Source organism: Gavia stellata, chromosome 15, assembly GCF_030936135.1.
Source record: "Gavia stellata isolate bGavSte3 chromosome 15, bGavSte3.hap2, whole genome shotgun sequence".
NCBI classification, from domain to species: domain Eukaryota; kingdom Metazoa; phylum Chordata; class Aves; order Gaviiformes; family Gaviidae; genus Gavia; species Gavia stellata.
Genome location: NC_082608.1, coordinates 1475994 through 1488306, shown reverse-complemented (window position 1 = coordinate 1488306; position 12313 = coordinate 1475994). Strand labels below are relative to the sequence as shown.

Genomic DNA, 12313 nt, shown 5'->3' with positions numbered 1-12313 from the left:
CTGCTGAGGCCTCCGGCCTCGGAGGCAGAGGTGGGGTGAGCAGCTGGAGGAGGAACGACTGTTGCTCCCGAATGCCGTGCTGGATGCGGGGATGCCAGAGCTGCTGTTCTTGCATCACGCAAGCTTAAAACTGGGCAGAAATCCCCTTCCCGGGCTTGATTTCCCAGTACCAAAAGCATGTCAGCACCCACAACTCCCCTTCAGAGCTGTCCCTACACGGGTACCACCCTTCGCTCCACCACCAGGTCCTGAGCGGTGCCACGTGCAGGGGGTGAGTCCCACGGGGCCTGGCCTGCTCACCTCTTCTCAGAACGGTCTTCCTTCGCAAAGCCTCCAAGTCTGCGCGCAAGGACCAGGATGCGGATGGCACTGGCGTAAAGCACGAGGCAATGCAGGGCAGCCTTGCCCTGGGAATTTTGCACCTCGTTTTTGCAGCCGGGCAATGCAGTCAGCAAAGGGTTAAAGCCCCCCCTGGCAGCAACTTTTTGACAGGAGCAACATTTGATCTTGGGAAGAGTATTTGGGGGCTCAGACAGCCACGAAATCCCGCTGACCCGCTCAGAGGAGGGCTAACGCCAACCACCCTTGCCCCCCAAGCCCTCACCCCCCACCTGCCACTGGTAGACACTTACTGGTAGACCCTCACTGAGGGTGAGGCTGAAACCAGCCCAGAAGAAGACAACCTCTTCCTTTGCCTGTGTTTTAAAAAGCAAGTGGCTGGGATGCAGAAGGTGCAGGGCTGTGCAATGGCAGGGAACAAGCCCACCCAACCCGCATGCATCCCCCAGCACATCCCTCGTGGCGTGGGCAGTGCCAGTGCCGCGGCTGAGGCACCTGCCAAATAACCCCTGGGGGTTATTTAGGGAGCTCAGCTCCGAACAGATGACCACGGAGGTGGGTATCTAGCTGGAAAGCCCAGCACTGCCACACAGGCAGCGCTGCAGCAGGCTCTGCCCGTGCCGGGGATGGGGATGGCAGTGCCTGCACCCAGCCTTGCGTACCCAGGCATGCACCGGAGCGGCCACCCTGTCCTGGAGCTGCTGTCCCATCCTGGAGCCGCTGTCCCATCCTGGAGCCACTGTCCCATCCCAGAGCCCAGCCTGTTCCCAGGGATCGTTACCAGGAGCTCATGTGTTTGGTTGCAAACAGAGCAGGAGCGGGAGCCAGGCGCTCGTGTTTGTGTGCCTGCGGTTGCTCAGGCAACTCGGGGCCAGCCAGGAGCTGCCAAAACCACCGGGGGCCAGGGCCGAGCCCACGGCACGGCTGTCCTGGGGCGGCACGGCCGGCCGAGCCTCCCACCGCCCGGCTGGGCGAGCGGGCAAAGGGGCTTTCTGCTCAGTCCCACTGAACACAACCAGACCGGGGGCGTCAGTGCGGACGGGGCTTTATTGCAGAGCCGGGTTACAGTGTGGGTCTGCAGCATCCTTTGGTTTGGGCTTCACGGAGGCAGCGGGAGGCCACAGGGTTCAGGTCGGAGACCTTTGCCAACGGTCAGGCAACACCAAGCTCTCCTGGGGTGCATCCCGGGGCCAGGCCAGGAGCATCCCGGCAGCACTGGCATTAACGGCACGGCAGGGTCTGAGCCTCCTGCGGTGCTGGGCAAGCGGCAAAGCCAGGCAGCCCCGTGGCGAGGGCACCGCACAGGCAGGCGCCGGTGGGGAAGGAAGGAGGTGGCTGTGGTGTAACTGGTGCAGGGTTAAGGCAGGTCCCTGGGAGGTCTGCAGGGAAAGCGGGCTGCGGTCCCCAGTGGGACTAGCAAGGAGGGTGCCCCGAGAGCCAGGGCTGAGGTAGGGAAGGTCTGGGTGCCAGCGGGGCAGGGGAGCCCTGAGGAGGAGTGCTGTTAGTAAGGTGGGCGCTGCCGGTCACAGGGGGCTACTAGGGGTGACAGCACAGGGGGGACAGGAGGGGCTGGTGGGTCACAGCACAGGGGGGGACAGACAGACAGAATGCTGGGGGAGAGCACGCGGCCCGGCGACTTCCCAATCACATCAGCGCTGGGCGACCGACATCCCGCCAGCCTGGGGCTGGCCCCAGCGCAGCCTCCCGGGCCCTGCGTCACGCGGGCATGTCCCGAGGCTGACGTGAGCGCCGGCCCCATGGCCAACGCGCAGGGACCGGGGCGGTGGGCGCCACAGGCACCCCTCCCTACTTTTTCACTTTGGCGTCGTAGGTGCCTGCATTCTTGTAGGCACTGACATAGCCGCTGGTGTCCACGATGTTCTCCCGCCCGCTCTTGCCCTTGCCTTTGCCGCTCTCATCGAAGCGCTCCTTGTGGGAGCCCGTGTACTTGGAGGTGTCCGTCAGCCTCTCCACGGCCCCCACCGTCTTGGCTTTCTGCAGGGAGATGGGCAATGGGAATCAAGAACACGCCCCATCCCCTTCACCCCTTGCCCCACGCAAGCTCCTGACACCCACTGGGGACCCTGCTGTGCCCAAGGGACCTGTGCAATCCCCGGTGCACCCAGCATCCCCTGGAAAGTGTCTCTGCTCTGCTGCAGGCAGAGCTCTGTCCTCCCCTCCCGACCAGCCCTCCTGCTCCCAGGGGCTCTTCACTCACTGTGACGCCCACGTTAATGGGCTCCTTCCCTGCCACCAGCTGACAAATGGCTTCGTACGCCTCCTCTTTGCTTTTGTCCTTAAATCTCTTAGGGGCCAGCTCCTCCAGCGCCTTCTTGAACTCCTCGTAGTTGATGACACGAGCTGTCTTCCCTCTGCAAGGACAAACCCCAGGCTGCCGTAAGCACGTCTTCAGGGTGCGCCTCCAAACAGGGCTGCAGTGGGATGAGCTGCATGGGGGAGACCCCGGCTTTCTCCTCCACCAGCCTCAGGCCTCTCGCACGCCTCCGAAATGCAGCTACGGCCAGGGCGGTCCCAGCTGAACGGGTCGGGCTGGGCACAGCTGGTGCTGAGCTCCAGGAGCTTTTCAGCCACATGCTGTTAAAGTCCCTGGTGCCAAAAACCTCGCCCATGCATGGAAGAGCCCTGGGACTTGGGTGCTGGTGGCAGGAGGGGACACGCATCCATTCCCACTGCTCCCAGCCTGCATGGGATGCCCAGCACCCTGTCTCCCCCGGCAGGCATCAGTCCTTCTCTGGTCAAATTCGGAAGGACGTGCACAGAGCATCTGTCCCACAAGCGCCTGTTCCTCGTCTCCGGGGAAGCACAGCGACCCACCCTCTTACACACCGAAAACCTCCCGGTGCTCAGACCCTCCTGGCCCCACCAGGGAACAAGGGGATGCCCGGACAGAGGGTGCAGAGGGAGCAGGCTCCCCACCCATCCTTGCTCCTCCACCCTGATGCGGAACGTCGGGTGTCAGCCTGTCCTCGGGGACCCCGAAAGCAGCCCCAGGTGCCTTTAGCCCTTCAGCTGCCCCTGTGATCTCTGAGGAGCAAAGACCAGGCTCAGGCGTGGGCTGGCCAGGCCCACGGGTGGGCCGCGCCACGTCACACAGGACACCCCTGAGCACCCTCCTCTGCTCCCTGAGGCACCTTCTTGCTAGATGGGAACCTGGCAGAACCGACCAGGCCCACCTCGATGCCTGGGAGCGGCAGCAGGGGCACAGCCTCTGCACCAAAATCTGAGCCTTCCACCCCCCAAACTTGGATTAATTTAGTATCAGGTCTTGCAAAAGCAGCCACACGAACTCCCTGAAGGCAGGATGCCGCAGGGCAGCACCCCCGCTCCATGCTGAGTGCAGCATGGGAATGGGGGGCCTGGGCACGCAGCCGGGGTACCACGCCTCCCCGGGGACCACCGCACCCAGGCACCCTGCCCGCACCTCAAGCGCATCCCCAGCCTCGGAGCGGCTGGAGGCCCTGAAAAGCCGAGTCACTTACTTCACCTTGGAGAAGACGATGTCCACATCAGTGCTGGTGACGCTTTTGCCGTCGGTGACTTTGCAGTCTTTGCACAGCTTGGCCCAGTTCTTCCCATTCATCTCTTGCCCCGTAGCCTTGGTGTCGCCGTAGATGGCGAATTTGCGGAAGCTCTCTTCCAGGGATGCCATCTCAGCGCTCCCGGCCATGGGGCTGCAGGACAGGGGGGCAGAGGGGCCCGTTACTGCCCAGGCTCTGGCTGACAGCACCGGCAGAGCTCAGCCGGCTCTGCTCTCGGGTCCGCGAGGGCAGGAAGAGGAGGGCTGGTGAGGGCAGAGGGACTGCGGCAGGACCGGGGCGTTGGCAGAGCCTACGGGTGTGGGGTGAGGGCTGGCGGCAGCCTCTGACAAGCCTCAAGGCCAACAGCTGAGGGGTGTCCTGAGGGATGGAGGCTCCGGATTGAGAGCTGCCAGCAGCGAGGCTGTCGGCTCCAGGGGCTGGAGAGGAATGAGCGCATCAGCCGGTCCCTTCGGGAGCGCTCTGCAGGAATGACGCAATGCAGCCGCCTTCCTCCTGCTCACGCATCATGAGAAATGGCACCACTGTCTGCCTCCAGCCCACCTCTCCCCTGCCCCGCTGGCTCTGCCACCGGCCGCAGCCCCCTGCGTGGAGCTGGCAGCACCCCAGCTCTGTGACCTGCCCCCCAGGGCTGGCCCAAACACAGTGCCCTGCAGCCAGCGGCACCGGGGTGGCAAGTCACAGACAGGCCTCTGTGCCCCCACACAGCACCGCAGCCGCTGCCCCACCCCGGCTCCCCGCCTGCCGTCGCCTCGCCCGCCTCGCCCCGCCAGCTCAGCATCCCTCGCCATGCGCTGAGCGCCCACTGCATCTCAGCCAGGACAGGGCGCAGCGGTACCCAGGTGTGGCTCCAGCACCCCAAGGCACAGAGCAGGTACCTCGCCCGGTGCCCAGGCGGGGCGGGGGGACCGGGATGGGCCCCCCCGGGCCTCGGCGAGAGCCGGAGAGCCGGCACGAAGGAGCAGCGGGTTCGGCTGCTGCGCCGCCGGCCTTCGCGCTGCCTGGCGACCGTCGCTAGGGAGGAGCGGCGCTGCCTGGCGACCGTCGCTAGGGAGGAGCGGCGCTGCCTGGCGACCGTCGCTAGGGAGGAGCGGCGGGGCGGGGCAGCCGCTGGTCCCCGCCTGCCCCCGGGCTCCCGCCGGGCACCCACCGCCCCGGGCCCCGGAGGAGCGGCCCCGCACGGCCCCGCAGCACGGAGCCGGGACACTCCCCGCCCGGGGGGAGCCGGCGGCGGCTGGGGGATGCCGGGGTAGCGGCGGTCCCCCGCCCCGCGCAGCCGCTCGGTTCCCCCCCTCCCGTCCCCGCACACCGGCCCCGGGACGGGCAGCGGCCGGAGCCGGGGGTGCGGGGGGTTCCCGCTGCCGCCGCGCCCCGGGGCGGGGGGGTCCCGGCTCCGCCGCGGCGGCACTCGCTCGCTCAGTCACTCACCTCCCGGCGCCGCGCTCTGAGGCGGGGGGGGCGGCCGCCGCCGCCTGTTTAAGGCGCCGCCATGGCGACGGGAGGGGCCGCCGGCCGCGCCCGCACGGGGCTCCGGGCCGCCCCCTCCCGCCTCTCCCGGGCCGCGGCACGGCCGGGGAGCGCCCTCGGGGCGGGGAGATGGAGCCCGGGCAGCCGTCCCGGACCTCCTCTGGGCCGCCCTCCGCTACCCCACGAAGCCCCTCCATCACCCCATGAAGCCCCTCCACCACCCCACGAGGCCCCTCCATCACCCCATGAAGCCCCTCCACCACCCCACGAGGCCCCTCCATCACCCCATGAAGCCCCTCCACCACCCCATGAGGCCCCTCCATCACCCCATGAAGCCCCTCCACCACCCCACGAGGCCCCTCCATCACCCCATGAAGCCCCTCCACCACCCCACGAAGACCCTCCATCACCCCATGAAGCCCCTCCACCACCCCACGAGGCCCCTCCATCGCCCCATGAAGCCCCTCCACCACCCCACAAGGCCCCTCCATCACCCCATGAAGCCCCTCCACCACCCCATGAGGCCCCTCCATCACCCCATGAAGCCCCTCCACTACTCCACAAGGCCCCTCCATCACCCCATGAAGCCCCTCCACCACCCCACAAAGCCCTAATGGCACCTCACAAGGTCCCTCCATTACCCCACAAGGCCCCTCCAATCAGCCCACAAAGCCCCACCATCACGCACAAGGTCTTTCCTCCACCCCGCAAGGTCCCCCCATCACCCCACGAGGTCTCTCCACCACCCCACCACCACAGGCTCACCCTTGGCAGCCCCCCCATGCTCTGCCCTGCAGCCCTGTCCCCTGCCCCACATGGCCAGCGTGCCCCTCCATAGAGGAACCAGTCTCTCTTGGTGGGTGACACCATGGACCGAAGGCCACCGCCCAGGCTGTGGGGACGAATGCCAACTGTCCTGGTGTGCCAGGCACTGTGGCGAGCGCCTGTCCCCTCTGCACGGCCCGGTGGGACACCCTTGGAGCAACCCTGCAGGCAGCCGGCTGCGTGCCAGCGCTGTCCATCGTGGTTGCTGGCTTCTCTTGCCCAGAGCCCAACCACATGTGAGGCTCCCAGCGGGTGCTGCGGGCTGAAGCAGCACCCAAATATTGTGGTTGCCATGGAGTCCTGACACAACCCACATCACTTACTCACGGCCCCACCTCAGCTGTTTGCCCAGAGCCCGCGGCGCTCCCTTGGCACTCCCCGGCCTCGCTCCGGCGGGCGCAGGGCATCGTGCACGGCCAGCTGCAGCATCACCGGGAGTTGTTCACACCAAGGGGACGTGTCGTGCGGTTTGCTGCTGCCGTGCAGGGTCCTGCGGGTAAATCAGCTTGGGGAGCTGGGCAGCAGCTCGAACAAGGCAGGCAGTCTTTGGTACCCTGCGGTCTCTGCTTGCCCTGGTCCCTGTGCAGAGGAGCTGCAGGGCAAGGACGAACATGGGTGTCCCCATGGCTGAGCTGCCCCAGGGGACAGTTCTGCTCTTGCACCCAGAGCCATTTGCTTTGGGGTACTGCCCCCGTGACAACCCCCCCTCTCTTGGCTGAGGGACACGTGTTCTCGGCTGGAACCTTGCTGCCAACTCTTGACTGGACAAAGCCCTGAGCAACCCGCTCGTACTGGTCCTGGCTTGGAGCAGGGTCCGGAGACCTCCAGAGGTGACCAACAGCCAACTCTGCAAGTCTGTGATTTGGGGTCACTGACTTTACCTCCCGCCTTGGAGGTCAGTGCCAGGGCTGGTGTCAGAGGACGCAGGCATGCCACAGCACCTGGCCGCTTTGGGTAGCCCCAGATGGTCACAGCCACATGAAGGACCCCACTTGGTCACATCCCCCAACCAGCCTTGTGACCCCTCCATCGGCAGGAGCTGCTGTTTCACAGCCCAGCCAGAGGCAGGGTGTCAACCCACGGCTGCCAGGTCGCAAGGACAGAGGGGACAAGAGGGGACAGTCAAGGGTGGGCAGGTGTGGAGGCTCATCTAGTAGGGCTGGACCAGCCTGATGCCAGAGCCCGGGCAGACCTCACCAACGAGTGTTTCTCCTCTGTCCGGCTTGTCCTGGTAGAGCTCAGACACGGCCGGAGAGCCTGGGCGCTGCACGGAGGAGGTGGCACCAGGAGGACTCTGTCCTGAACACGCGTGCTTCCCGCTCTTCGTAAAATAAGAAAGCAGGTCCCGAAGCGCAGAGGCTCAGAGCTCACAGGGGCTGGCTGCGAAGTGGGAATTTAAACTGGCCTCCACCCAGGCCAGCAAGGACCTAGGGCTGTCATCCCACCCCGCAGAAAGCAGCGGAGAGCTGCTCACCTGCTCTCTGCTTTAAGGGGAGGGCAATAATTAGGGCTGCCATATCGAGGTGGGCGGTTAGGTCTTGCTGAAGGTACAGCCTTGTCCTTAGCTTGCCCTGCACCTCCTCACCGAAGCAGGTGTCTTTGGCTCTGCTTCCAGCTGACAGCTCCGGAGAGGAGCCCAGGTAACGCCGGCTGGAGCATCCAGCCTGCAGCAGCTCTGGCAGGGCTTGGCAGCAGCAGGCAGCGCAAGAGCCCAGATTCACCGAGCTGGCAGCAGGCAGGAGCTAAGCGGGAGCTGGGCACGTCGGCAGCTCTTCTGCCGGAGCTCCAGCCGGCTGTGGGGGCTGCAGAGCCTGAAGAACCAAGAGGCGGCACGTGGGGAGAGCCGGGCGAGCGGGGGGCACCAAGCCACGCTGGCAAGTTGGCCCATGGGGTTGGGTTGAGCAGGTCAGGTTTCGGTTCCTAAGGGCCGGGGTTTGTTGTGCATTTGTTGTCACTGTGACAGCCCTGTTGGGATGGAGCACCGTCCTTGGCTGGCTCCTGCTGTTCCTCATGCAGCCCGGAAAAGGAAGCCCGGGAGGAGACTGTGACTTGGTCCGGAGCCCATGGCACGGGCAGGAGCCGAGGAGGAGGTTGCACAGGTCCTGTGATGTGGTGGAGGAGCATGGACACAGCTCAGTGCGCAGCTCCCCCGGGGACCTTTCCCTTCTTGCGACTTCCAATAAAGGTCAGGACGTTCCCAGGCTGTCTCCTGCCCCGGGGAGCTTGATGAGCTGTGAAACTCCAGTGCTTAGCCGTGACACACCGAGGGTCACAGCTCATTGTCACCGAGACACAGCTTCGGATGCCGGGCTTGTCCCTGCTAGGACCATGCCTGTCTCCCCACCTTCACGTAGAGTCCTGGAATGCTGTGACTGCTCCCGGGGTGCAGCTCAGAGCTTAGCACAACCCTGGAGCACCCTCCATGCTCACCCTCCGTCCTCTTTGCCTCTCACCTCCCCCGGGGCTGGGCACCGCGGGCTCCCCGGAGTCATCTTGTTTCAGGAATGAGTCGCTGGCTCAGCCGCATCTGGGGTGGGATGAGGTTATGCGGGAACGGCTGCTTCTCTAGCGCAAGTTGCTACAAAACAGAGGGAAGTGTTTCGGAGGTTGTGCAATATGTATACAGTAACCCCAGCAACAGCGTGTCCACAAGGCATTAACGGGGCTTAGCTGTGGCTGATGAGCGTTGTGATCGCGGCGTGCGTGCATGCGTGCCGGGTGTGCCAGCGGCGACACGACGCGGGGTCTGCCGCTCGAGCTGGGGTCCTGGCTGCCAGGCACAGCACAGGGCAGCGAGGCGGTGGGGGAAGAAGCTCTGTCCCCTGGCAGGAGCTTCCTTCTCCCCCCCTGCAATTCAAGGCAGCCCCTTGAGATGCTCTCAGGACGTGTTGAAAGCAGAGCCCAGGAACAGACTTGCCAAAAATCATTTCCCAAAGTAAGGTCCCCTTGACTTCAAAGAGAAAACTAAGAAACTTGAGTCACACCCGAAGATGAAAGCAAGCAGGGCGTACGTCCCACGCCAAGGCTGAGGCTTACAGCAGGCACTGCAAGGCCTGGCACAGCCGCTGGCGAGTGGCCAGGGACTGTGATTTATGATTTTAGAGGACTCCGGAAAACTGTCACCATCCTGCAATTGCATTGCTTGTTCCTAATAAAAAGCCGCAGTGGCTCGTGGTGGGAACGGCCAGTCCAGGGCGCTGCGTCCTGCTAATGGAAGAGTTTGTGCCCTGGCAAAACAGCTTTTATTTAGTGCTGGAGAAGGTGCTCAGGGATGCCAGACCTCAATAATTCTGCAGCGATGGGGAGCTGAAGGCATCAGGAGTTCTGCTGTCACCCTACCCACCTCTCTGATGGCCTCGGCTGTAGCAAGGGCTTAGCCTGCGGTCATTGCAAACCTCTGGTGTGGTGGCCAGGATCGCTCTGCCCGCATGCTGGCCTCTGCAGCGGTACCCTGATACGACGCCTTCCTTTTGGTTGCTGCCACAGGTCTGCTATGGAGCCTCCTCACCCAGTGCAGTAGCCGTGCGCCTCGCCTGGGCAGCAGAAATACCCTCGGCAGCTGAACCCACAGGTATCAGCATTAAGGTCCCAAAAGGACGGAAACCAGGTGGGGAAATCACAGAGTCATTAAGGTTGGAAAAGACCTGTAAGATCATCAAGTCCAACCACCAACCCAACCCCACCATGCCCACTAAACCATGTCCCGCAGTGCTACGTCCACACGTTCCTTGAATACCTCCAGGGATGGTGACTCCACCACCTCCCTGGGCAGCCGGTTCCAGTGTTTCACCACTCTCAGGAAAGAAATTCTTCTTAATATCCAGCCTAAACCTCCCCTGGCGCAACTTGAGGCCATTTCCTCTAGTCCTGTCACTCGTCACTTGGGAGAAGAGACCAACACCCACCTCCCCACAACCCCCTTTCAGGTAGTTGGAGAGAGTGATGAGGTCTCCCCTCAGCCTCCTCTTCTCCAGACTGAACAACCCCAGCTCCCTCAGCCGCTCCTCATCAGACTTGTGCTCCAGACCCCTCACCAGCTCCGTCACCCTTCTCTGGACACGCTCCAGCACCTCCATGTCCTTCTTGGAGTGAGGGGCCCAAAACTGAACATAGCATTCGAGGTACGGCCTCACCAGCGCCGAGTACAGGGGCACGATCCCCTCCCTACTCCCGCTGGCCACACTGTTTCTGATACAGGCCAGGATGCCGTTGGCCTTCTTGGCCACCTGGGCACACTGCCGGCTCTTCCCGGGCTGTGCCTGCCCCTGCTGTGACCACCCTGGAAGGGTACCAGCTGCCTGCTGTGGAAAAGTTCCACGACACGGCACCCAAAGCCAGGGTCCTCAGGGCACGTGTATATTGCAAAGCGGCATCTGCAAAAAGCCCTCCCGGCATGAAGCAGCTCAACTGAGATGCTGAACCGCGCTTGTGAAGGTTCATCCTTGCTGGGAAGTGATCTGGGGCAGAGAGCAGTTCTTCCAGGACCTGAAACCAACTCAGTCTCACCATTTTCTCTCTTGGGTGCCCAACATGCATCTTCAACAGTCCTCCCTTAATGTGGTTGTGGTGAAAACACAAACCCCAGCCAAAATCAAACGCCTTGCGGCACACACGATCCTGCCTGCCGCCCGTCCTGCTGGGGCTCTTCGCTCAGCGTCCAGCTGCCCCAAGGCACAGACAAGGCATTGCATGTTTTGCAGCCTCGATTTATTCTGCCTCCTCCAGCACTCGACGGAGTGGAGAAAACGTTCCATGTCTCAGCTGAAGGCAGCAGAAGGATGTCTTCCCTACGTCCCAAATCATGGTCCCCAGGGCATCCTGTTGGTCTCCAACTAAAAGCGTGGGCTCCTGCTCCTCGCAGGGAAGCCTGCAGGGTAGGACAGAACCAGTACAGCCCAGCAGCGTGTGAGGCTCTGCACTGGTTGTCGGGGACTCTGGGGGCAAAGACCCTTCCTCAGGTGGGTGTCTGTGTGTGTGGCAGGGGAATTTGGGGCTTACGGGCCGCTCTCAGTAGGACAACGGGCAGGTGAGCACAGTCTGGGAAGGGGAGGACAACTAAATGGTGAACCTGAGGGTGAGCCCCGTGCTCCTGGAGAGGGTCATGTCCCAGCAAAGTGCAGGACATGCCCTTCCTTCCCAGCTTGTGCTCCGAACCTGCCGCCTCAGTGTATGCCGGACCTTTCTTTCCCTGGACATAGGATAGACCAGGAAACCCAGCTCCACTCACCCCAAAGGGCGCAGCAGCCTTCCTGCAGCATGGTGCACAGCCGGACCGGCCTCCTCCCTGTGGTGCTCATCCTGCTGCGGCACAGAAAGCAGCTTGAGTTACGTACCGTCTGGAGAAGGTGGTCTACTCCCTACCCCTCAGGGAAGGCAGTTCCATCTAACATCCACAGAGACCTACGGAGAGGGGACCGCTGTCACCCACACACAGGTTAAGGTGCTACGCCCAGCTGGGACATCAGAGGTGCAGGGAAAAGTTGGGGGGCATCAACTGGGCAGATAAATGAATGACTGCAAAAAAGGAGGAAACTCTTTAGCAAAGGGCATAGAAAATTTTATTGTGGACGGAGCTATTAAAGAGCTCCATACATGACTTTGGGACTGGTTTTGCATGGACAAAGGGTAAGACCACACATGAGATCTGCTCAGGGGCACCTGATGGAGAGAAATTACCAACGCTTTCCGGGTGGAGGGACAGCTGGCCTTTGGAAAGCCCAAGCCCAGCATTACTGCAGGGTGTAGTTTCCTTGGATGACAACAGATATGAGGAGAAACAACTGGAAGAACTTTGTCTAACCGGGATCCATCAGGAAGCAGATGACCTGGTCTCTGCAGACAAGCAGTGCCATGCCTGCTGGTCCACAAGGGTTGGTCCCACATACGCCTGCTTTTCCAAAGGGTCACACCATGAGCAGGTACCACTGGCCAGAGCTGCAAGGAGCGTGACCACAGGCCAACCCTTCCTGCATAGACATAACGGCTTCAACAGCTACATGAGACTTCATTTTTGCCAATCAATGGCTCACATAATTCCATGAAGAGTCAAGACTCCTCATTCCAGCTTTTTCAGGAGTCAAAAATCAGACAAGAGAGAAGGATGGAAAGACAGCCCTTTAAAGAAG

At 62.8% G+C, this 12313-nt stretch overlaps 1 protein-coding gene across 1 annotated transcript; it reads right to left on the bottom strand.

The window, feature by feature from the left end:
• Positions 1-2076: 2076 nt before the first annotated feature.
• Positions 2077-4027, bottom strand: TPPP3 (tubulin polymerization promoting protein family member 3). Its single transcript, XM_059824918.1, has 3 exons — positions 3840-4027; positions 2558-2711; positions 2077-2334 (listed from the first exon to the last, which is right to left on the bottom strand). Exons 1-3 carry the CDS (start codon positions 4025-4027, stop codon positions 2146-2148), a joined length of 531 nt encoding a protein of 176 aa, XP_059680901.1. The 3' UTR covers positions 2077-2145.
• Between the last annotated feature and the right edge of the window lie 8286 nt (positions 4028-12313).